The sequence below is a fragment of the Conger conger genome, chromosome 17, assembly GCF_963514075.1.
Source record: "Conger conger chromosome 17, fConCon1.1, whole genome shotgun sequence".
Taxonomy (NCBI): Eukaryota; Metazoa; Chordata; class Actinopteri; order Anguilliformes; family Congridae; genus Conger; species Conger conger.
The window spans coordinates 10,001,243-10,025,388 of NC_083776.1; the positions used below are offsets into that span (position 1 = coordinate 10,001,243).

A 24,146-nucleotide genomic window follows, 5' to 3' on the forward strand; every position below is an offset into this window, starting at 1 on the left:
CTACAACGTACGCTTCTTCAGGTAGTTATCCTGGATACAGAACAGCATCAGCCCTTGTGCTTCTGTGTGAGGTGCGGCAGTTTAAGCAGGAAGACAGTGGCCCAGAGTAGCACAGGCAGTCAAATCTTCTGATTCCAAATACATACGATCATCCTGCGGAGAACTGAGAGTTCTTGCCAATTTACAGAAGCATAAACTATTATTTAATAGGAACAGGAAATAGGAAACAAAAATGGAATGCAATAAAATGTAATAGAAACTCGCACTAGCTACAGTTGACTTTGTGGGGACCAGCAGAAGGAAATGTGTAAAATTTAAAAAATAATATTCACAAACCCAGAGTGCAGAGAAGACAGCGAGATCCTCATGTGACAAACACCGAAAAAGTCTCAAAAAAATTTCCTTTTCGCATTTATTGTGGCTATGACTACAAAACGAGAGCTTTTACAAAGCCATACTCATCTTTAAAAGGAGATCATTGTACACTTACAAATATGTATACAAAACAATAGAAAGGCTGTGATTAGATAAAGCAACAAAAAAAAAAAACAATAAAAAAAACAAATCATAAAAATCATACTGCTCTCCCCCAGAGTACCTGAGACCTCAAAGTCATTCTTTAAACCTTGCACAGACACTGAAGCACCATCGAGAGAGGAACACAGTATGTTTCAAACAGGTTTAACATTCATACAAAACAAAACACAACTTGTGGCCAATTATACACTTTATACATTTTGCTTCCAGTATTTTACAATTAAGTGGGATTTATGCGACCGTACATTTTGAAATATTAAAAACAAAGCAATATTTTGTGTGAATCTTTTAAACTGATATGAGCAAACCATTGTCACAACTTGCATGAAGCCACAATGCAGTAGATGCAGTTTGCACAATTTTTAATTGGACACTGGTCAGTTTCACACCATGTTCTGCATTTGAATTTGGGCTTGACTGAGTCAGTGATATTCCTAAAATGTGCATTAATACTACTTCTACATAGTTCTAAACAGTAATGAGCACACTTGGATAAATTGTACCAAGTATAGTGTCCTGTATGGCAACATTTAATATGAATGAAGATAGTTAGAGCTAGTTATAGAAAGCACATGTCGGTAATCATATTTGATGTCTTCAACATTAACATTCTGGGATTCACTGAATCATGTTAAACTGGCTGAGGAATGAGACCGTATGAAGTGGAAGATAATCTGCATTACAGATGATGAGGATACAAGGGTTCTTTTTGGGAAAAAAATGAATTTCACCCTTTTTAAAATGCTGCAGGAGAATGCCTATAAGAGTACAACGCAAGTGTATGCACTTTTCTCATCCTCTGAAAATGGCTTGCTGATTTGCTCTGATGTCGTGAGTGATCTTTCCTTCACTCTGCTGAAACCTGAAGAGGATTTCACAACAGCAATACACACGCCGGTCTGCGGAGCAGACCTTGGTCTCGACGCAGGTTTCAATCTTTCACGGTGTAAAGTCACAGAGCGTTAGTCACCCATTACTATCGGCGGGTCTCGGTGGAATAGTCTTGAAGGCTCACAGTCGTCGATATTGGATTGTTTCTCACAATAACATAACACTTTCATATTTGTTTTCTGACACTATGTACAGCCTCAGGATATGGCATTGTTTACAGCCGGAGAGCGAGACTTTGCGCTTGTAGCTTCCTTTCAGCGATTTCTCGCTCTGCTTCACGCATTGGCCAACAAGCCACATACTCAGGCCCTGATATCCGTAGAGAACCCCCCATCATTCCCCCCACCGCGCCCAAACAAAAACAAACGCAGGGCCTCAGCAATTTCTGCAAATATGTAGTGGTTTGCCTACTGTGTTCTTATTCGTTACATTCAGAACCGCATGGGAGACCGGGTCGCCATGACCCATGTACCGTTTATAAAATAAGACACCATATAAAACCGAACGGACAAACAAACAAAAAAAAGGACAAAAAAAATCCAGCATATTGATGGGCTCAAGCGACATCTTTTTAAAGGGATCAGTCAGACCTCTGGACGCTGTAGACAGAGTTGTTAATAAATAAATAAAGAGAGGCACTGGGAATATGGGGTTCAGTTCAGCTGCTTTGGAGATTGTCACGTTGCCTTGTGCTACGGTCACTTCCGTCTGGGGAAAGAACAGAACAGAAACGTTACACCCCCGGGTGTGCCACACACATACACACACACACACACACACAGACACAGACACAGACACAGACACAGACGCACAGACACACAGACACACAGACACACAGACACACAGACATACAGACACAGACACAGACACAGACAGAGACACAGACACGCGCACACGCGCACACGCGCACACGCGCACACGCGCACACGCGCACACGCGCACACGCGCACACGCGCACACATGCACACATGCACACATGCACACATGCACACATGCACACATGCACACATGCACACATGCACACATACACACACACACACACACACACACACACACACACACATACACATACACACACACACACACATACACACACACACATACACACACATACACACACATACACACACATACACACACACACACACACACCTCCGACAGGCCATACTTCTTTAATGATATCTGCACAGACAGACATATTAGAAGCCCTGTTCTCATCTGAAAGCACTGACACTGCACAGATGTTCCGGGCTGATCCAAAGGTAATAACAGTCATTTTGCACAGTTATTCATCATCTAAGATGTTTACTTTATGAGGATGACCCGGGACTCCTCATATCTTCCTTCCTGTGAGGGCACCATCTAAAAACGTTGGATTTTCTCTATTACTGCAGACATCAACAAGCTGTCTTTCCAGGCCGTTTCCAGCCGAGGCTGTGTGAATCAGTCGAGGTAATAAATCGCATCCAGCAAAGCCCTCACATCGGGGGGAACAGAGTCATAATCCATCTATGAAAGGGTCAGCAACAAACAGTGTGGAAAAAGACTTCTAAAGAAATGAAAACAAAACGCACTGGCTGCACCCTGTACTGTAACTATAATTCAGAAAACACAGCTATTTCTCTTCAGGCAAATCACAGAGGCAGTCAATGAGGCACTGCTTTTGATAGACGCCCATGTGAAAGTTATAACTGAAAGTCCTGAGTATTAGACAGGAGAAGCAGCGCGCGCTGTCAGATTTTGCCATTTCCCTTCAGAAAAGCCTTATCCCATTAACCCGTGTAATGAATTGTGAAATGGTTTGGCTGGAGCATCGGAGACTCGGAGAGGAGGTGAATTCCGTCGTCCAATAGGGACGTTTCCCGGGATGAGAAGCGAGGGGAAACGTACTTCTCTCTCCCTGGAAGCCCGTGATTGGCTCATGAGCAGCAGCTGTCGCCGTCGTCCTGGGAGACGGAGTGCAGGGGAATGAGGCTCTCGCACTGCTCGCTGTCCTCCGGCAATCTGCGGAAAAACTCCACACTCAACCCCCGGCTTCACACACTCAACCCCCAAACTCAACCCCCAGCTTTCCACACTTAACCCCCAGCTTCTCACACTCAACCCCCAGCTTCTCACACTCAACCCCCAGCTTCACAAACTCAACCCCCACACTCAACCCCCACACTCAACCCCCACACTCAACCCCCACACTCAACCCCCAGCTTCACACACTCAACCCCCACACTCAACCGCCAGCTTCACACACTCAACCCCCAGCTTCACACACTCAACCCCACACTCAACCCCCACTCAACCCCCAGCTTCACACACTCAACTCCCACACTCAACCCCCAGCTTCACACACTCAACCCCCAGCTTCACATACTCAACCCCCAGCTTCTCACACTCAACCCCCACACTCAACCCTCAGCTTCTCACACTCAACCTCCAGCTTCTCACACTCAACCTCCAGCTTCTCACACTCAACCTCCAGCTTCTCACACTCAACCTCCAGCTTCTCACACTCAACCCCCAACTTCTCACACTCAACCCCCAGCTTCTCACACTCAACCCCCAGCTTCTCACACTCAACCCCCAGCTTCTCACCCCCCAGCTTCTCACCCCCAGCTTCTCACCCCCCACCCCCTGAAGATTAAAACCCAGCCCCAGTCCCGCTGTGCCCACAGGCCACAATCATTTTGATTGGCTGACAAAATAAAACCATCCATTACAGCGGTTTCCTCAAACCTGGGTCCAGCTCTTCCCAAAGGGCAGGCAAGAGAACAGGGTGGGATTTCCCTACACATCTCAGTGCTTTTACAACAAACTTTTCATTTCATTTTATAACCCCTATCTAGAACGGGTGTAATGGTACACACTTTCCTATCGAGCCGGTCGCTACGGGACTCCCAGTCTTGCTTTAACTTGCTTTTAAGTGTGGAACTTTTTTCTGGAAGTTAAATTCAAAACTCATGACTTTGAATCAATGTGCTTTCATATGTTCAGCAAGAAATTATGGCCAGTTAGCTGAATACATTTTCATGACAGATTAAAATAAATTTAACAATATTATAATATAATGTTGCATTTAATTTTTTGTGAGCTGCAACAAAAATGTCAAAACCGAGGTTCGTACCTAACCAAGATTTTTGTGCACCATTACACCATTACACCCCTACAACATAGAGACATTAATATTCTGCATGCTCCTACTATCAATCATAACCGTTAACTCAGCTCACAATTAATGTGAATAAAGAGAGCTGTGAAAATGTACATGCCAAGGATGTGAAACTGCATTAATTTGCTCAATCTTACAGATGTGCTTATCCAGAACTATGTACTGGCCTGTATCATAAGAACTGCAAGGACAGGGGAAGAATAGATGGTATCAGTGTAGCATTAAGACAAGTACAAAAAGGTATAAATGTCTCCATTGGTCATGCTTTGGTTCAGATGTTAATATGGTTAGATTTAAGTTTGTCCTTGTCACTTGCAAAGTGAAATCTCTCTCACAGACTTTAGATTCCTTCCAAATTTGATCTTAGGTTTTTGCAGTGTCCACAAGAGTCCCATCTGCTGATTTCTAATCTTATGAGTTCAAAGTAAAGGCAGAAACTGAAGAGAATTGAGCTTACATTACATCAAACACTACCAGTCTCCATCTCTACAGTGATACAGATGGCGCTCAACAACGCCCCGAAGTGCACTAACCTCTTTCTGATCTAACGACTTGCATATTCAGAAGCGTTACCTTCTGGCCAGACCTCTACTCAGGATAAAAGTTCTATATATAATATTATGCGTGACGCTCCATAAATGCTGAGAACATGACCCGAACGGGCCGTATGCGGCAGAACAGCCAGCATAACCCAGCCAGCGTGACCCAGCGAACGTGACCCAGCGAGACTGACCCAGCGAGCCTGACCCAGCGAACGTGACCCAGCCGCACCTTTGAGCTCGGTGTTTCCGGCACACGAAGGCGAACACCCTCCGCAGCCCCACCATCACCGGGTCCCAGTTGTTGTAGTGGCACAGGAGCGCCGCGATGAAGAAGGACAGGAAGACCGGGATGGCTCCAGCGAAGAACAGCCAGGAGAAGCGCGCCTGGGGGGAGGGGAGAGAGGCCGTTTCTCAGAGGCCTGGCCCAGGAGCAGTTCCCCTCACCATGACCCTGACCGGCTGTGCGGTCCCCTTCATTCTCCAATCACTGTCAGTCCACGGGTGATCCCCGCAAATGAGATCGACTCAGCTCACCCAAATGGACAAATAAAAAGTCTAATATATTTACTTGGAAATAATGAGCGGATTAGACAGTCCCAATGGGACTGCAGCCTGCCGCAATGTCATTTCAGTGAAGTGGCAGATATACACTTACTGAGCACTTTATTATTATTATTATTATTACACCTGTACACCTACTTACACATAGCCTGGTCAGATGCATCTGGATTTCTTCTGAGGTATACAAATGGTAGGGTCAGAATTTGGTACCAACAGCATTAATCGATGGAACCAATGTGCCTTGTGTCAACAGTCCAGTCTGATGGGGGTGGTGTAATGGTGTGCGGAATGTTTTCTGGGCTAAATTTGGGCCTGTTAATACCAATCAATCATCGTTTGAATGCCACAGCCTATTTGCGTATTGTTGCTGCCCATGTGCATCCCTTCATGGCGACAATGTACCAATCTTCTTCTGCTGTTTTGAGAGCAAAGGGAGGCCCTAACCAGTCTTAGTATAGTGTTCCTAATAAAGTGCTCAGTGAGTATACATTCCGGTAGCCTGAAGCCTAGAACCTAAGAGGGCAGCTTACAATTGATTTGGTAGGCAGGGTTTAACACTAGAAAGGCCAGGTTTTTTTACTACCGAGAACCGCCAAGCCTGACTCGCAGTGGAAGGAGGAGAGCATTGTATTTAGTGCTGTGAGTAATTTTCATTTTCAAAGTCCAAACGCTTGATGGCGTCGGCTCTGGTCTTCATAGTGTTAAGTCTGCAGTCTGCCCGGGCTAATCGGATGTACTTAACCTTGCACTGATAAGGCAGTCACTGTAAAAAACGAAAAGAAAAACCCAAAGTTCATTCTGCTTTAGAGAGTAGGCGCTGCATTACACCGCTCCTTTATTATCTGGGAGCCTTTAACAAGGGCACCTTATTACTTTTACACTTTACCCATAAAAGCTCTCTTAATCGCTGAAGTAGGCTGTTAAAGCACCTTGTGATAGGACAGCGAGGTCACAGGAAACCCACAATGGCAGGAGCTATCACACGCTGTGAGATTTTCAAAACTTTCAATAAGTCAAAACTCTTCAGTACACAGCAGCTCCATTCATTCTTGTTCCACACACAACTCATTCTCCCATCATCACAAGGCCCATCAGCAGCCCAGGGGTGTGTTGCACCAGCAGGACGTAAAAGAGTTGGTTTGAACGGTTAAGTCGGTCATAACTACGTCTGACGTCGTGTTCAATATTTACACAGTAGGTGAAGAAATGTCCACCCAGCTGAACATGTAGCACTACACCTAGGTGATGCACTAGCTCTATTTTTTACGTCTGACCTTGTGCACATTCTATGTCGAACGCAACGATAAGATGAGGTGTACGTTGCTGGTACAACTGGCCCCAGGGTGCAGAGCTATGGCCCCCCTGTTTACAGACCCCACCCCTCTATGGTCCCCATGTTTACAGACCCCACCCCTCTATGGTCCCCCTGTTTACAGACCCCACCCCTCTATGGTCCCCCTGTTTACAGACCCCACCCCTCTATGGTCCCCCTGTTTACAGACCCCACCCCTCTATGGTCCCCCTGTTTACAGACCCCACCCCTCTATGGTCCCCCTGTTTACAGACCCCATCCCTCTATGGTGCCCCTGTTTACAGACCCCACCCCTCTATGGTCCCCCTGTTGACAGACCCCACCCGTGAGTGAGGCGGCCTTACCTTCTGCATGCACATGTCCGCGATGATGGACAGGGGGATGGTCAGGCTCAGGGCGAGAGTGCCAATCAGCGAGGACGTGAGGAAGCAGCCCCTGGGAGGCGGAGAGACGCATCAGCCCAGAGTCTGTTGTAATTGCCCGGTCATGCTCAATTACCGTAACATCTGTAGTATAGGTCACACGTGGTGCACCCCTTGAGAGGTATAGCATCATTGAAGCTGCTGAGTTTACCGCAAGTGCCTTGGCAAGTTACATTACTGTAATATCTGCAGTATACAGTATGTCTCATAAGCCATTCCTGTAGTTTTTTTTAGAGATTTACCTTTAAGGTACCATTCAATCTTATTTTGGTCGTGGTCTGGAAAAGGCTGTTGTGCACCAGATTTTAAAGTACATGGTGGAATTTGAAGATTTTGCTCCAAAAAAGTTTAAGCAAGGGAAAGCGTTTGGTTGGAACTGCCCATCATGTACACCGCGGCCTGGTGTAGATAATGTACTCGCCAGGCACCTGGAAATGTACATTCAACAAAACCTTTCTCTGGGAGTCATTTTCCAACACTCATTCCAAAAAACTTTAATAATATTTCAAGCACTCGATGACACTAAATGTAAAATGGTGATGAGGTTGAATTCAATGTCATTTTCAGTGAAGTACCCTTGACACGCTTTAACAATAACACAAGTCCCACTTCAAAAGACTGCGTGTTCCAGACGGCACAAAATGGCCAGGGATTTGCTTCAGTAACCCAGAGACGGGCATCTCATTTGCGTTTAACCAAAGTTAAAGAGCTATTAATGACACCGAAGAAGAGAGAGCTGGTGAATTCAGCCTTTTTATATCTTGTGCCCGAGGAAAGACCTTTATTGAACCATTAATGCTGAACACAATGTCAAACTGTTCAGCTTCATTATGTGAAGAGAGCCAATATAAGATTAACAAAAGTTCCTTGCACAAAATGTGCTCTAATTTAAAAATGAAAAGCAATTTAATATTGCAGACACAAAAGTCGGTGAGCTTGTCGCGCCAGGCTAGGTGAAAGGTTTTAGAAGTGGCTTCAATGTTAGTCAGTTTACAAAAAAAAGATGTACGAACAAAACTTTGAAGGATCTGGTCCTGTTATATACTTCTGTTCATGAGATAACAAACAAGACTTCATGAGATACAACTCTTTTCAAACAGCTGGATTTCACAGAAAGATTTCCATTTAATTTTGTGTACCATATTTGAGGAAACTTTCCAAAATAAAAGTCCATTTCACCTAATTAAACAGATTCCAGTTTTAACCTGGCAGCCAAGCCCATAGTTCATGCTTTAATTTTCAGTGCTGTTCCGGTAGTAAAATTATTCATGGCGCAGAACTGGTTAATCTGTAAACCTGAAAAGTGGAACTGATACTCAAACAGAGAATACAAGCCACTTCATGTGAATGTACACAGAAAACAGGGAAGCCTGCAAGACTGCAAACAAGGAATGCTACACAATGTGTCAGGCTGTTGCCCCCTAAACTCAGGACCTTCATCCTCATCTATTCATTAGTCTGAAGATACCAGTCTGAGCTGGAGGCATTATGCAGCTGGTGAATAAAACAACTCTTTTGGGCCAGCGCTGACTCACCAGAGCCACAGAAACTCGGACAGCACGGTCCCGATGAGGCCGTTGATGATGATGTACATCCACACCAGCTTGCTGGGCAGCTCGAAGGCCTCGAACCCGGTGTAATGCAGCAGGAAGAAGCCGGGCCAGAGAAGCAGGAGGTTGAACAGGCCCACGAATCCTGGCACAGAGGGGAGGGACAGGACACCGGGACCTCAGCAAAGCAATGTCGTCATCGCTTAATCTTAACGTCAAAATCCACACGGAGGTACTAAACTACTACTAAACCTATATAGTCGAGGGCAGCAGCATCCAAACTGGGTGGTTCGCCACCCGAATCAAAAAAAATCCTGACATGTCTTTAGCAAAAATCCCCAGATATGAAAGTAAGTTATGGTTTAAATAGAGCCGAAACACTGATACTGTGGATCAGGGTGGCATACACCCACACTGCACCCTGGAGGCCAATCAAACACACTTTGCTCCCGGACTCAAACAAATTTAGCTTGCAGTCAGGGCACGCTGATTAATGAGTTCATTATCACAAGTCAAGTAAGTATAATGAGATCCACAGTAACTCAGTCAACTGTGGACAAATATGTCAAATCAATTTCCGATCAAAATATCTCCGGAGATGAGGGGCGAAAACCTTTACCTGTTATGTGTTCTCTAGAAATGTCAAGCTGTGCGAATCCTTTTCTCTAATTAAGTAATAACCCATTAGCGCAAATGAGGTAATAAAGGAGTTCTGGGCCAGCACCCAGCATGCACGGTAACCCTGAGTGCAGAGATGATTCTGCTCCAAATGCACTGACCCTGAATCACTTTCCACATTTTCTCACTTAATGGCTGACGTCTGAATGCAGAAGGGACACACTGATTCTGGATCAGTTCTTGTTTCAGTGCAGGGGGACTGGACTGTCTCTCACCAAAAAACATGGGGATGTCCAGCTTGTCTTCGCGCTCCACCTTCCGTTTGATCATCACGATGTAAACGGCGTAGAGGACAGCTCCAGCCAACGCCCAGAAAGAACCTGTATTCATAGACACACACACACAGGATATATAACTCTCTCTCTCACAGGAGAGAACCAGTCATTTTCTCTCTCTCTCTCACACTCACACACACACACACACACACACACACACACACACACACAGGAGAAAACGTGTAACTCTCTCTCTCACACACACAGGAGAACCTGTATTCACTCACACACTTGGGAGAACCTGTAATTCTCACTCTCACACACCACACACACTACCAGGTCCTGTATTCAGAGAGAGCGGAGAGAGAACCTGTATTCAGAGAGAGCGGGGAGAGAACCTGTATTCACAGAGAGCGGGGAGAGAACCTGTATTCGCAGAGAGAGAGGCCGTGTAATCACACAGAGATAGGAGACCCCTTGACATAGAGAGAATGGAGACTATTTTAGAATGCTGAGCGTGAAAAGGGAAACCCTTTTATTCACCGAGACAGACGAGATAAAAGCAGCCATCCTTTATAGAGCCAGAGACGGCGAAAGAGAGAGAAAGGGAGAAAGTGCAGAGACTAACAGTAAGAACAGACAGTTGGCATCTTCATCCACAGCACCACACTGTCTGTGGCCTAACTTTTCCCTCAACCTCCGTGACTGATCCTACACCTCCTTCATACCCTGCTTTTTGGATTTGTTTGCGCCGATAAATCTTCCTTATCTGCGGGCCTGCAGACAGGGTGGGTGGGGGAGGTCGCCAGCGTCTGTGCGACTCGGACTGGGGGGAGGGGGGAGGGTGTAAAAATCAATGGTATCGTCTGTGTGCAGAGCAGGGTGCGGAGAGGAAGTGGACTACGCTGGTGATAGATATCTCCCGTCAGGTCACAGCCGAGCAGCTGGCCAGCTAACAGACTGCTCACAGAGACAGCTCCAGCCTCCGGGATCAAGCGGCCTGACATTGCTCATCATTAAATAAAAGACTAAGTAAATAAATAAATAAATAAAAATACATTTTTACAACATGGCCTCAGGTCATTGTGGAAAAGTTACCAGCCTTTGGCAATTTGGTATATATATATATATAAAATAAATACTTGCATGTCTCCTAGCTATCTGTATTCACAAATGAATATTAAAATATGATTTCATTTTCTTCACTTCTAAACAATCTATTTCAAAAACAAGACAAAAATAATATTAATACTTAGATTAACATTTGAAACAAACAATATATGAAAGAAGGATTTCTGAAATGTGGACATAAACAATAACAATTTCACCAAATCTATCCACATCTGAAGGTTAAAAAGTTGGACAATGAAGCGGAGCATGCAATTGTCAAGTGTGCATGCATGAGGGCTTTTAATATCAATAACAGCAGAAACTGAGCAGTAGTGCCCAGTGAAGAGATGCATACCTAGAGCGCCTTTGTCGTCTGGGTCATCCGAGCCCGAGAGACTCACCAGAGCCACGCCCCCCATGCTGTGAGGAACCAATCAGACGATGAATACAGTCCACAACACATTCAGCACAGCAGTGATGTCAGTCAATTCACCAGAAAAGCAAGGCCCTGTTTTTTGAAGACATTCATTTTATCCATTTTACACACGCACGCGCGCACGCGCGCACGCGCGCACGCGCGCGCGCGCGCACGCACACACGCACGCGCGCACACACACACACACACACACACACACACACACACACACACACACACACACAAATGAACTGAAATATACAGTACATTTCCATCAAACACCAAAGAGCAATGTGACTGCAAAGTCATGGACAGAAGGAAAGGGAAAGGTTTTTGATTTCAGGGCTAATGTGACGTGTATCTCCTCTTTTGAAGTACATGAGTTGGACATTGACTCACCTCAGAACCACGGCTAAAAGTTTGGACAGAGTGAACCGGTCACTGCTATTGCTTGGAAATACGGCAGCCAGAATAAGGGTGAAGAGGCCTGGGGGATGATGGGATAGAAAAAAGAGTTAGCACATAGGAAGTTCATCTTTATTTCATTATTTATGTCCATGTGAATGCAAACCCATCACCATAATTTACCAACAGCTTTATGCAGTAAAAAAAAGTTGCTTTTTCATTTTTATAGTCTTCAAGAAGGCTATTCAAAATGTTCAGTTTGCCAGCTGATGCATTTGGAGTAACGACGCTTGGAGATTGCTTCTCCCAGCTCTAGATTAAAGTAAAAATACATAAGGGAGTGTTTGTCTATTTCTCCACAAACGTTGTAAAATAACTAGGAGTCGTCTTGTTTATTTAGGTGATTTACCATCGCCAGATGGTGTTAACTCACCCGAAGTAGAGGATAAAATGTTCACGATGGCAACTTGTGTATCAGACAGAGCTTCCTGGTAGGAGAGATTGGCCAGGAACCACTGCAGAGAGAACAGAGAGAGATTACAGTCCAAGCTGACACTGCAAGACACCAGCACTGAATCTCAGGCTTCATACCGTACACATACTTAAATCCAAAAGCTGCAGAAAATCAACATCTAGTTCAGTTTTCAGTACACGGTCCCTTTTTCAAACTGCCAAATGGATCACTGTCATCAACAGTTTCCACAACATTCCACTGCTACAGAAAAACACAGAGCTGTACAGCTTTAAAATACTTTCCATCCACCGTTTTGGGTGGGCACGTAAAACTACAACTATGCGCAGAATTCAAACTTTTGTTCATGCAAGATGGATACCCGGCTAGCTAAAAGTGTGCTGGTGCACATGCGTGCGTGTGCGTATGGTCGGTCGTGGTGCCAGCTCTTGTTAGGAGCACTAGAGCAGTTGCACACGTACCACAAAGCAGAAGAAGAAACTGATTTTGGCCACTTCGGTCACGGTCAGCTTGCCCACGGTCTTCAGCATGGACTCGTGGTCCTTGGCCACCGGGTAGGCCATGCGGGATAGCTTGGCCTCCAGGGCCTGAGTGGAAGGCAGCTGCCGAACCTCCATGATGTTGCTGAACCGAACCCGGTGCTTTTTAGGGGCTGCGAACAAACAGTTGGACAAAATGGTAATTATTCATTCACTAAATTAAGAGTCTTCTGATTGCTCACGATCGCTCAAATAATCTGGTTTGCCCGCTTCCAACAATGTTACCAGTGTATCTTGGCTGTATGCAGGCGGCCTGTAGCGTAGTGGTTAAGGTAGATGACTGGGACCTGCAAGGGCGGTGGTTTGCTCCCCGGCGTAGCCACAATAAGATCCGCACAGCTGTTTGGCCCTTGAGCTAGGCCATTAACCCTGCATTGCTCCAGTGGAGGATCGTCTCCTGCTTAGTCTAATCAACTGTAAGTCGCTTTGGATAAACGCTTCAGCCAAATGACATGTAATGTATGGCTAGGCTTACTTATGACAATGTATGACAATGACTGCTTAACATTGATAGGAAATAGAACTACATGCCCATTCACACCAACAATGGATTTAGTGTCAGATAAGACCGTCCTACTTAAAAGGACAATGTACCTAAAGTAATGTAAAATACGGTGGTGGACCTGTCATTTTATGACCTTGTTTTGCATAAACAAACTGAGGAACTAAAACAGAATGCAGACGATGAGTTTCACAAAGTGACCAAGAACATTAAATGATAACCAACCAAACACGGACAACTCTTCCCTCACATCACTACCCTGTTTGCAGTGAGGGAGTTTCTGCAGTCACTGCTGCCATTTCTCCTGGCTTTGAGGGCGACTTTCCACCATTGAAATAGATGGGTGTGAGCAGGTGTTGGATTGTAAACTTTTTTCCTTTTTAGAAATAAATAAGATGCGTTAAACTACACGACTGGCAGTTGCTCTTATCCAGGAGGCTGCTGGTTTGATTCCCCATTGTGGTACTGCTGTCATACCCCTGAAAGGCACTTAATCTGAATTACCTCATTAAAATATCCAGCTGTAGAAATGGGTAATACACAAAAATGCTGAGCCTGCAGTTTCCCTGTGCAAAAGAACCTACTGAGCAAATTAATAACACCATTTAAATTATCACTTCAGCTGAACAATGCAAGGTACTAAATAAGAAATATGACATTTTTTTAAAAACATAACTGCAAACTGAATAATTTGAATCGTTTTAACATTTTGGTCTTCCTTTGGGGGAAAGAAAAATGGTATTATCAGGAATGATATAAATTTTCAATTCATGATGTACCTTTTCATTTTATCAAACCATTGCCAAAAAGAAGAATTACTGATGGGCCTCCGTACAGAACTCAGCAGCACAGCCACAATTTACATTCAGGGAAGGGAGCACGTAACCTTCCAGGGGAAAACGTATGCCCCGCGTATTCACCCATTCTGATTGTCCATAATGAGCTCAGTTCATGCTTGTATAATAAGCTGAATAGTGCACATGCTGTGGGTCAGAGGTCAATACAGAAAGCAGCGTTTTGTTTGGAGCTGGAGGAATATGTCTGTAAATGGGCCTTTTCAATCATTACACTTCTACAGCCAATTCCTGCAGGAAGCATAAACCGCTTCCACACATATCCCATTATATTATAGCTCAATTGTGCCCTCTACTGCACATCCAAGGTAACACAACATTTAAAATCTATTTTTAGTTGGAAAAAAGCCTCCAATTTACATCTCAAGATCCCGCCCTTTGAAAGACAATCTTATCCATTTCTTTTGGTTTCCAGCTAAGACTATTGTAGTCCCCACTGATACAGATTATCAACTTAAGAAGTGTTCCCTTTTTACATTTAATCACACGCTGTTCCATTCATGCGTAAGATTAAATACACTGCATTGGTCTATAACCTGCAAAAAATGGCTTCAAACTTGTCATTCAAAGTAAGGTTGGTTAAGTGAATCCAGTGTGTGAATATGTAAGAAGTAACTAAGTGAGGTGGATACTTGCAACATCTCAGCATGACTCAGGAGAACTCCTGCTCAGTGACCATGTTGAGATACATGTGTGACACTCTCCTGCTTTGTGACCATGTTGAGATACATGTGTGACACTCTCCTGCTCTGTGACCATGTTGAGATACATGTGTGACACTCTCCTGCTCTGTGACCATGTTGAGATACATGTGTGACACTCTCCTGCTTTGTGACCATGTTGAGATACATGTGTGACACTCTCCTGCTTTGTGACCATGTTGAGATACTTACATGTGTGACAGTCTCCATTGGCATTCTGGAACTGTTCAGGCGGCACATCCTGAAACTTCACAGGGACATAGAGGGGCTCACTCTGAAAGAAGAGGAAGTCACCTTTTAACACCGCTGCCTAGTCACTGAGCCCTGGTCAGACTCTGAAGAAATTTTACTGAGCACTGGACTCATTTACTGCAATGCACACACACACACACACACACGATTCTGTCACACACACACACACATGATTCTGTCACACACACACACACACACACACACACACACACAGTACCCAAAGTAAGCCAAAAAATACATTACGGTTAGACTAAATGGAGCCATTTGGTTAGACTACATGACGTAGGGCATTATCGCCCTAATGCACTTCTGAAATCAACAACTGACATGTCCTTATAATGGCAAATAATCATTACCCATTTTGATGACATCATCCATGACTATTATCACCAAGAATCACCACGGGATCTGTGTCATTAACACTAATTCAAGAGCAAGGACTGGCAAAATAACACACTTTTCAAACTAAACGAATGCAGTAATACTCACTAAAGAGTTGTTCAGACTGTTGTCTGTAGTGCAGGCAGTAAAGTATGCCTCAGCATCTGCAAACTAAAAAAAACAAAAACAGAAAAAAAAGAGAAAATGTCATCTAGCTTGCAATTTCAGGGAAGGCTGCAGTGATGTTATCGTTCTGCGGTGAAGGGCTAATCTGTAAACACATCTGATGTTGAAAGTGCACCATCTGTGGCAGCAGGCTCCAGGACTGAACTCCGCAAATACTTCAGCCAAAAGACGCATTACAGGACACTACTACATAAAGGTCTTGGCGCTACAGCTGCCATTCTAATAATAATAATAATAATAATAATAATAATAATACATTTACAATGGATCAATAATAAGAGACTGTATGTATGCAGTGCCTTTCATGACTCAAAAGCCCTTTTCAACCTACGACTATGAAACTAGCCCCCTCAATACTCTGGAGATCAGAGTTAAATTCCTCTTTCGGGCATGTTTAAGTGCACTCCCTGGACAGGACATCACACCCACAATCCACCTGTTCTCAAACAGAGGGGCAACCGGTACTGGTTTATGCTATGATGGGTATTGACCCAGTGCTATTGCAGGGACATTGAGCACAATTCACCCATTCTAGTTCTGAATGCTGAGTTAGACGATGGAAGTGGCTAGCATAAAGCTAGAAAAGTGGCTAGAAATGCCCGTGTTTTAGCACACGCAAAACTCAAACCAACTTAACATATACCATGATACCTTAGTTGATTTTCAGTAAATAATAAGCTTTAATGTATTAACAATATACTTGATCTGTGGCAATGTATAATTGCTTTGACTCTGTTACTACTTTTGTGAGAAATGCAATTATAATTCATTTTATTTCCTCTTGATACAAACGCACTTGAGATGAGTAAAAATAGAAAATCTCACGAAAGCAGCGTGTCGGCCTCGAAGCCTCCTGGTGCACATCTGCCTCCAGGGCCTCCAGACCAGGAAACCCAGCAGGTAGAGCACGAACATGGACGTTTTGGCAAAGGTGCTGAAGAATGGCTTATTGTAGTCCTGGCGCTTGAAGATGTACTGCAAACCAAAATGGGCCAACAGAGAATCAGAAACCGGATGCTCAAAGCGATGTGAGTGTGATGTGAGCGGCCTGTAGCGTAGTGGTTAAGGTGAATGACTGGGACACACAAGGTCAGTGGTTCTAATCCCGGTGTAGCCACAATAAGATCCGCACAGCAGTTGGGCCCTTGAGCAAGGCCCTTAAACCTGCATTGCTCAACGGGAGGATTGTCTCCTGCTTAGTCTAATAAACTGTACGTCGCTCTGGATAAGAGCGTCTGCCAAATGCCAATAATGTAATGTAATGTAGATGTTTCTTATGGACTACGGAGCTCTGCAACTGTAACTGCACCCGGGTCTGGCAGTGTGTAAGCGCATGCTTTTTATTTATTATTTTTTCCGACAGAACGGTCATATGATTTCATTTAACTGAGCTGCCAACAGAACAGCGCTTTGGATTTGACACGTGTGGTGAGTTTCAAATTCTTAAAGGACGGATCCTGTAGGATGACTTTGTAGGTGTGAAAAAAAAAAAAAAAAAAAGACAAGACAGCCGTTTCACACAACTGTGCACCTCAAATGAATCAGCAGCGTGACATACTCAAGTCAATTATGCTCATTTAGATCTTAAATTAAGTGCTTAGAGAGATTGATTAAACACCCAACAAAGCTTAATAAATTGAGGCTACCCTTTATTAAGGGGCCAATATTAGCAAGATAATTTCCCTTATTAAGCTCGGTGAGACTATTTATGTCTGCACCATATGTGCTTGCAAGAAAGAGATGTCAGGTCCACATTCAAGCCAAAGCTCAATTAAACAGCAAGTTAAGAACTGGATTGAAACCAAGATCCTACGGCAGGTACACTGTCCTGAACGTGAAAGTTTTACACTAAGCTCAACTCCACGCCGTTATTTTAAAGATTGTGTTTGATGACGCCGTGAAATAGGATAACAATAGGGTGTCGGGTGTCGGGTGGGGGTGTTGGGTGTCGGGTGTCGGGAGTCGGGTGGGGGTGGGGGACCCTACCGAGGTGAGCTCTGAAGAGGCCACCCAGATGATGTCCACCAGCAGGAGGATGAGCACCCCCAGAGCCATACGCCGTCGCTGGGCCAGAGAACTGCTCTGAGAACTCATCCTGTTCATCACAAACACCCACTCCATCACCCTGTAACACACACACACACACTACATCACACCTGTAACACACACACACACACACACACATATACACACACACTCCATCACACACACACACACACACACTCCATCACACATCAAAAGTTTGTTGTTTGTCTTCTGTCTGTGACCGACCCTACTTGGCAATTCACTTGTTATGCCCACTTTGGTCCCCATCTCAGGGCCTTGCTTGCTCTGCAATTATCTTTCGTTATGCTCTTCTAATTATATTTCTGTCTTTATCAGCACTCGTTGCTGTGGCCTTCACTACTAACTGGAGGGACAAGCATGAAAAGAATGAGCTCTTTTCCAAAGCACGTCATGTTAGCTGCCAAATCTTCTCGCACGGCAAGTCTACTAGTGAGGCTTCTGCAGATGTGAGTCAGAGGAAGACATAGAATGTGCAGCTCAACAGGCAAACGGGCATCAGTAGAGTCTAATTAGACGCTGTTATCACAGGCAATTGAAGATCCCAACACTTGGTCTGAAAAGCAGCTGAACCTCTTGACCACATCTGCATGCTTTTATGCATTTAGTTGCTGCCACACGGTGGGCTGATTACATATATGCATTAACAAGCTGGTGCACAGGTCTAATAAAGTGGTCACTGAGTGTACATTGATCAAAGTTACACTGACTGTCTAATTGAAGATGGCTCCATCTGGTGGCTATGAAGTGAAATAGCAAACTTCATACTGGGTGCACGTTGCCATTCGACCATATCCTCCCAGTGACAGCTAATGGGAGTCAACAACCACTCGCTTCCAGAAAATACAAAACGTCATATTGTGGTACAGGGAAATTACTGTAATTCCATTAGCGGCTGGAGTTACTCAGCCCTGAGGGGAGCTGGAACACAATGACTTCAGAGCCCAGAGATTCAGCAGAGGAGTGCGATAACCTCAAACCACCCTGCGGTGCAAATCAACATTATCCCAGTTACCGTACACACGGAGCCAGAACAGAGAAAGAGAAGTGGTTAGGAAGATAACGGTTTCATTTACTGACACGCAGCGCGAGAGCCGCGCGTAAAAGCTGAGGTGTGCGTACGAAAGCCGTGCCCCTGACTGTGAAACGTATCATTAAGTAGACAGGACGAGACAGCAGCGGTAGGCTTAACAAGGCGGCACAGTGTGCTGGTGTTTCTCAGTGTGCAGGAGCTTCATGTCTTGTGACAGAGAGGCGTGCAAGGGCTCATAGGGCTGCCAGTGACTGGGTTTATGATTATCCAGCACTAGGATCATTTAAAACGGCCCGGATTATACCGGAAAACCTCCCAGGCGGTGAACCTGTCGGTTTCAGGAATTCAGGCTAATTTACGTTACCTGTAGGGCTTTGACAGAAGGTTCACCTTTTCACTTTCTTGGTCTTGTCAGCTCCACTGGGCTGGATTCTGAAACCAAAGTGTCACAGGATACAGACTAGAGCCACAGATATTAACTGTGCAGGGACAGCCTATGCTGTAGTTTATCACACATTTCAGGGCCTTCGAGAAACATTAGGCATTCTGTGAGCCTCCAGTGCAGTTTGTTTATCTGCCATTTAAAGGCATTCATGAGAGCACAAACAAAAAAGAGTCACGCAGAGCAGGACACACAGACCTTGTCTTTAAGGCTTAATTACAGGTTCTTTTAACAAACAACCCACACAGCTGCTGGTTGACACCTCAGCTGAGATACTTAATTGAAGATTCTGTCCCCAAATTACATAGAACATTGAAAGGAGCTCCACCAGTAATCAAGCATGATGGAAATACCAAGCTGAGCAACACCAAGTGCGATTGGTAGTTCTGATGTTATCCAAGAGGTTCAGCCAAAAGCTATCCCCAATCACAGTTAGAGTCAGTCTATTTGCAGTTAATAGCATACTCTGCAATTGGTGGAACAGCTCTCTGGTGTCTATGAAAGGTGATTAAAATAATTCACAATAATATCACTCATTTATTATTCCTAACTTGGACCAGGATACATATTGGGTCTTAAGACTGTAATTACAGTACCGCCAGCATATGCATTTTTATGTTTTCTGTTTTTGATGGGAATAGAACTTGTACGAACTAGTTCAGTGAAATCTCTTTACATGTGTATACCGAATATAACCATGTTGGTAGCTTACTAGGGATGTGACTTTTAATTTTAATTCTGCCTATGCAATATTATACAGTATATACATTCAATCAATTCTGAATATATAACATACATTGCATACACTGACTCACTGCAAATAAATCTGCTCTCACACTTTCAGGAAGGGAAATTAATAATGTTCTGAAATATTATCAGTAATACTGAAAAAATGATCGACATGTCTTCTGTATGGGTCTTCACATAGACATTCACTCATATACGTTAATAAGAAAGAAAGTTGTGATTTATTTACTCTGCATTTATTAACCTATTTGACTGCTGATCCAAATAATCTCAAAGACAAACATCAAGTGGCACGGTAGTTAAGGAACTGGGATTGTAGTTTCAAATCCAAGGTGTGACACTGCTATTGTGCAAAGTACTTCACTTGAATTGCTTCATTAAACACCTAATGGTGTGAAACAAAAAAGAGGAAAAGCAAGAAAGGTATGGTGTGTGGAAATGCCTAGCTGTGTGGTAACTGCTCAGATTAAGGGAGTCGGCTAAGGGAGGCACTGAAAGCACATTAGAGTGCCACCCATTTTTGGGGTTTACTGCCATTGCGAGCGGTCACGGTGAATAGATGTGAACGCCGGAAATGCAGGACTCACTGTGCTGTGTGGTCTCTGGGCTGGGCCCTGAAGTCGCGTTCTTTCCAGGCTCAGCCAGTTCTCCCAGTACGGTCCAGTAGAGCCAGTTTACTGAGCACAGGAGCATCACATTCAGCTGTTCAACAGACAGGTGTCGCATTTATTGTCCACTACAGTACACTGCTACTTAGTCTCATGGAGTACTCATCTATTGACATTGCTGTATATGAAGGGTCTCCTGAACGGTAGGGGACATTCCCAGGCTTGGTCTACACAGCCAGTCAAAAAGCACAAAAAAAAATATATATATATGGCTGCTCTGTCAATTACATATATACTGTATGTGTGATAAATATCCCTGTGAAGGTGGAAATTAAATACATTTCCTTTTATTACAATTATTTTCCTCTTGACTAGCACCATTATGGGAATATAAACAAGTGAATAATTGGGATGACATGCTACTGTTCTTTAATAGTAGAGTCTACACAGGCCAAACCAGGGGGTATTGCTCAAAACAGTGTGCAACAAACAATTTCACAGTGCTCAAGACGGGAGTGGAAATCCGTGGGATTTTGAAGTGCGTTTCATAACCTCCAGGCACCACGCCCGTCTGCCCCTTTCACAAAACATTCTGCATCGACCTGAACGTCTGCATGCTCACAGAGACACAGGTAGCACACATTCTGAGTTTCATGGCTCCCTCTTTCATTGCCCTCTTGTGGAAGAATGCTGTCAGAGTCAATAGACACTCAAGTCAGAAGAATGTTCAGACACTATGGGCCAGTTTCGTAGACACAGATTAAGCCTAGTCCTAAAATAAATTCTGTTTTTAATGGAGAAAATTGAAATAGTCCTCCATACAGAACTCAATTTAGGCCAGGACTAGCTATTCCTAATCTGTGTCTGTGAAACTGTCCCTATGATAAGTAGTACTGCTCATCACAGCAAACAACCTAAGAACCAGTTAATGAAAGTAAACGGTGTATCTCCATTACTGGTGGTTGGCATCAGCACGCAGATATTGTGCAGTCCGCATTGATTAAAGTCTTATATAGGGATTTGATTGCAATGCGAAAGTGTCTTATGTCTGGGCTTCTGCATAAACACATCTACTGGCCCAGTGCTGGGAGGACAGTTAATATGGTCTGTAGGGTCTAGCTGAAGTCGATGCAAAGGAACATGCCATCTTCTTGTTGTGGGGACACAAAGGTTATGTGCTGATATTCTGACATAGACAAATAAATGGAAGCTTCTGCAAGTTATTAGTTTACTTCAAATGCCCAGCTGACCATGAGGAGATATGGAGGAAAGGTCACTGAAAATACACTGTGGTCTGTGTCAACATTAGATATAAAGTCTCATAGTTATCTGTACCACACAGCATAATGTGGCTCACAACATAATACATTACACGGTCGCAGCAGAAGCACATATGTTCTTGCAAAACCTTGAGGGGAATAACCAATTAAACACGCTTGGCGAGTTAACGAGCACTGATGCCATACGCAGTTCTGGCCATGCAACTCTTGATCACAGATATCCTTAGTTGTCACTGTTTGTTCTTCATTAATGTTTTAAAATAGAGACAGTGTTGTAATGTACACAACCGATCTGATCAAATCTCCTTATTTAATGGATTTAGTTAATTAGGTTGCGTATTGACAGACAGATGGATGGATGGACTTTTTTCAAATCAGTATTATTAAACAGCGTTTTGAGAATCATTTGAGTAGCCATTTTTCCCTAAACAAAAGACCATATTTTAGCTAGGGTACATGTAATGTAATCCCCTCCCCTTTAAAAAAAAAAAAGTTATCTTACCAGATAACTGGCTTGCAATAGAACATGGACTAATTAGTAACTTATATCAGTAGGATGCTGCCCACAGTACTTCGTTAATACATTTATCATCATTTTCTCAGAGCTACTATGATTAGCTAGACACATACGTTAGCATGTTAGCTACGTCTTGTGTGATCATATGAGCGTGTAACTGCACATCTAATTGAAATTGATATCTCCCTCCCAGTCCAACCTCAATGAGGACATGCGTAGCTTGCAGATCATTGTATAATGTTTTCTTTCGAAGATGCAAGCGAAGCCTGCAAAATCAACTTATATGCGGTTGAAGGATCTTTCAATTGCTGCACATCCAAGGACTGTCCGAAACTCAACGGCATACTGCATTGACCGACCAGTGGTAGCACTTATTCAGCTAGTTCATAAAAACACCACGACTGGTGAACGTCAACGTGAACTACCTAAGTTAGTTACATGTCGATCTAACCATTTGATCCAAGCATAATGAGCAAGCTTAGAGTCAATAATTTCCACACAACTCTTATAAAAGTCAGATAGCAATTAAGCGAACGTTAACGCTATTCAATATCACAATATCTAACTGCGATGCAGGCTAAGTTAGCTTTAATGAGAATGACCTTTCAAGCCAGTTTGCTCACAAAACATTAACTAGTTATCCAAGCTAATTATTGACATGGAAAGAGAAAAGGATATTAACAATCGAAATTAACATCTCTGCATTAATAAAATTAACTTACCTAAACGCTGGTGTGCGCACCACTCTTTAATATAAGAGGACGCCACTTCTTCAGTACAATGGTATCTGTGTGTTCAAAAGAAACATATTTTGACATTTGTTGACTAGCTAGCTACCTTGTAAACATTCTCTCGCCTTCTGCTTTGCTTCCTGCTCAGGTGACTTCACTTAGTGCAAGAAGCTAATTTAATTTTCGGAGCATCTGGGTCATGTAGTCTTTCTTTCCGCAAACGCGTTTTCCGATCCTGTATGTTCTAAGCACTACAACTTCACTTCCCAGGAGGCCATTTAAACATATCACATGACGAGGACTGAGCTCGGGCCAATCAGAGATGAATGCGCACGGCGTCAGATGTAAACGAATCATTACTGTAATAATTGAAAATGGTAAATCGATCCAATAATGATTATTAATGATCAGAACAATAATGATCATAATCACTAACAAATTGATAAAATTGCTCTGCATGTGGAAAGAACACATTTCTTCAGTGCTAAACACATTTTTAATGAATTTTACTGCTACTTCCTGCAAATCTGTATTTGTGCATAGTTTAATATCATTACATTTTTTTTACATTATTGGCATTTGGCAGACGCTCTTATTCAGAGCGACGTACAACAAAGTGCATACCCATAACCAGGGATAAGGTCGCTGAAAGACCCTAGAGGGAAGTACAATTTCAACTACAACCTGTACAACAAAGATAAGGACGAGGGCCCTCGTTTCAATGATATTCTTAGCCCAACACCCCGGACTGTGATGATATATGCAAAATGTGCTTTCCGCTGGATCTTTACTGGCCACAACTCAAAGCACTGACAGTGTGACTGATCTGAAGTGTAGCCATCTGTAAAATGAGTGCTTAGCCAACTAACCAATTCCACATCCTTAGTTCAGCATGGTGTCAGCTAAATGAGTATTAGTTCTCCCATAGCTTCTAATCAAATTATAATTTATATTTTTTAATAGGACAGCAGTTAGAAATACACCACGCTTAAAAAACAAAACAAAAAAACAAAAACAAGTTACACATCAACGAGCA

The 24,146-nt window shown here is 43.6% G+C and overlaps 1 protein-coding gene across 1 annotated transcript; it reads right to left on the minus strand.

Moving 5' to 3' along the window:
• Positions 1-394: 394 nt before the first annotated feature.
• On the minus strand, positions 395-23,245 carry LOC133116436 (solute carrier family 35 member F5-like). Its single transcript, XM_061225958.1, has 17 exons — positions 23,102-23,245; positions 20,562-20,676; positions 19,150-19,217; positions 17,675-17,813; positions 16,514-16,663; positions 15,611-15,673; positions 15,062-15,143; positions 12,735-12,925; positions 12,235-12,316; positions 11,796-11,883; positions 11,337-11,401; positions 9,872-9,976; positions 8,964-9,123; positions 7,351-7,441; positions 5,363-5,517; positions 3,319-3,432; positions 395-2,136 (listed from the first exon to the last, which is right to left on the minus strand). The coding sequence occupies exons 4-16, from the start codon at positions 17,807-17,809 to the stop codon at positions 3,348-3,350; spliced, it is 1,452 nt and encodes a 483-aa protein (XP_061081942.1). The 5' UTR covers positions 17,810-17,813; positions 19,150-19,217; positions 20,562-20,676; positions 23,102-23,245; the 3' UTR covers positions 395-2,136; positions 3,319-3,347.
• Positions 23,246-24,146: the final 901 nt, after the last annotated feature.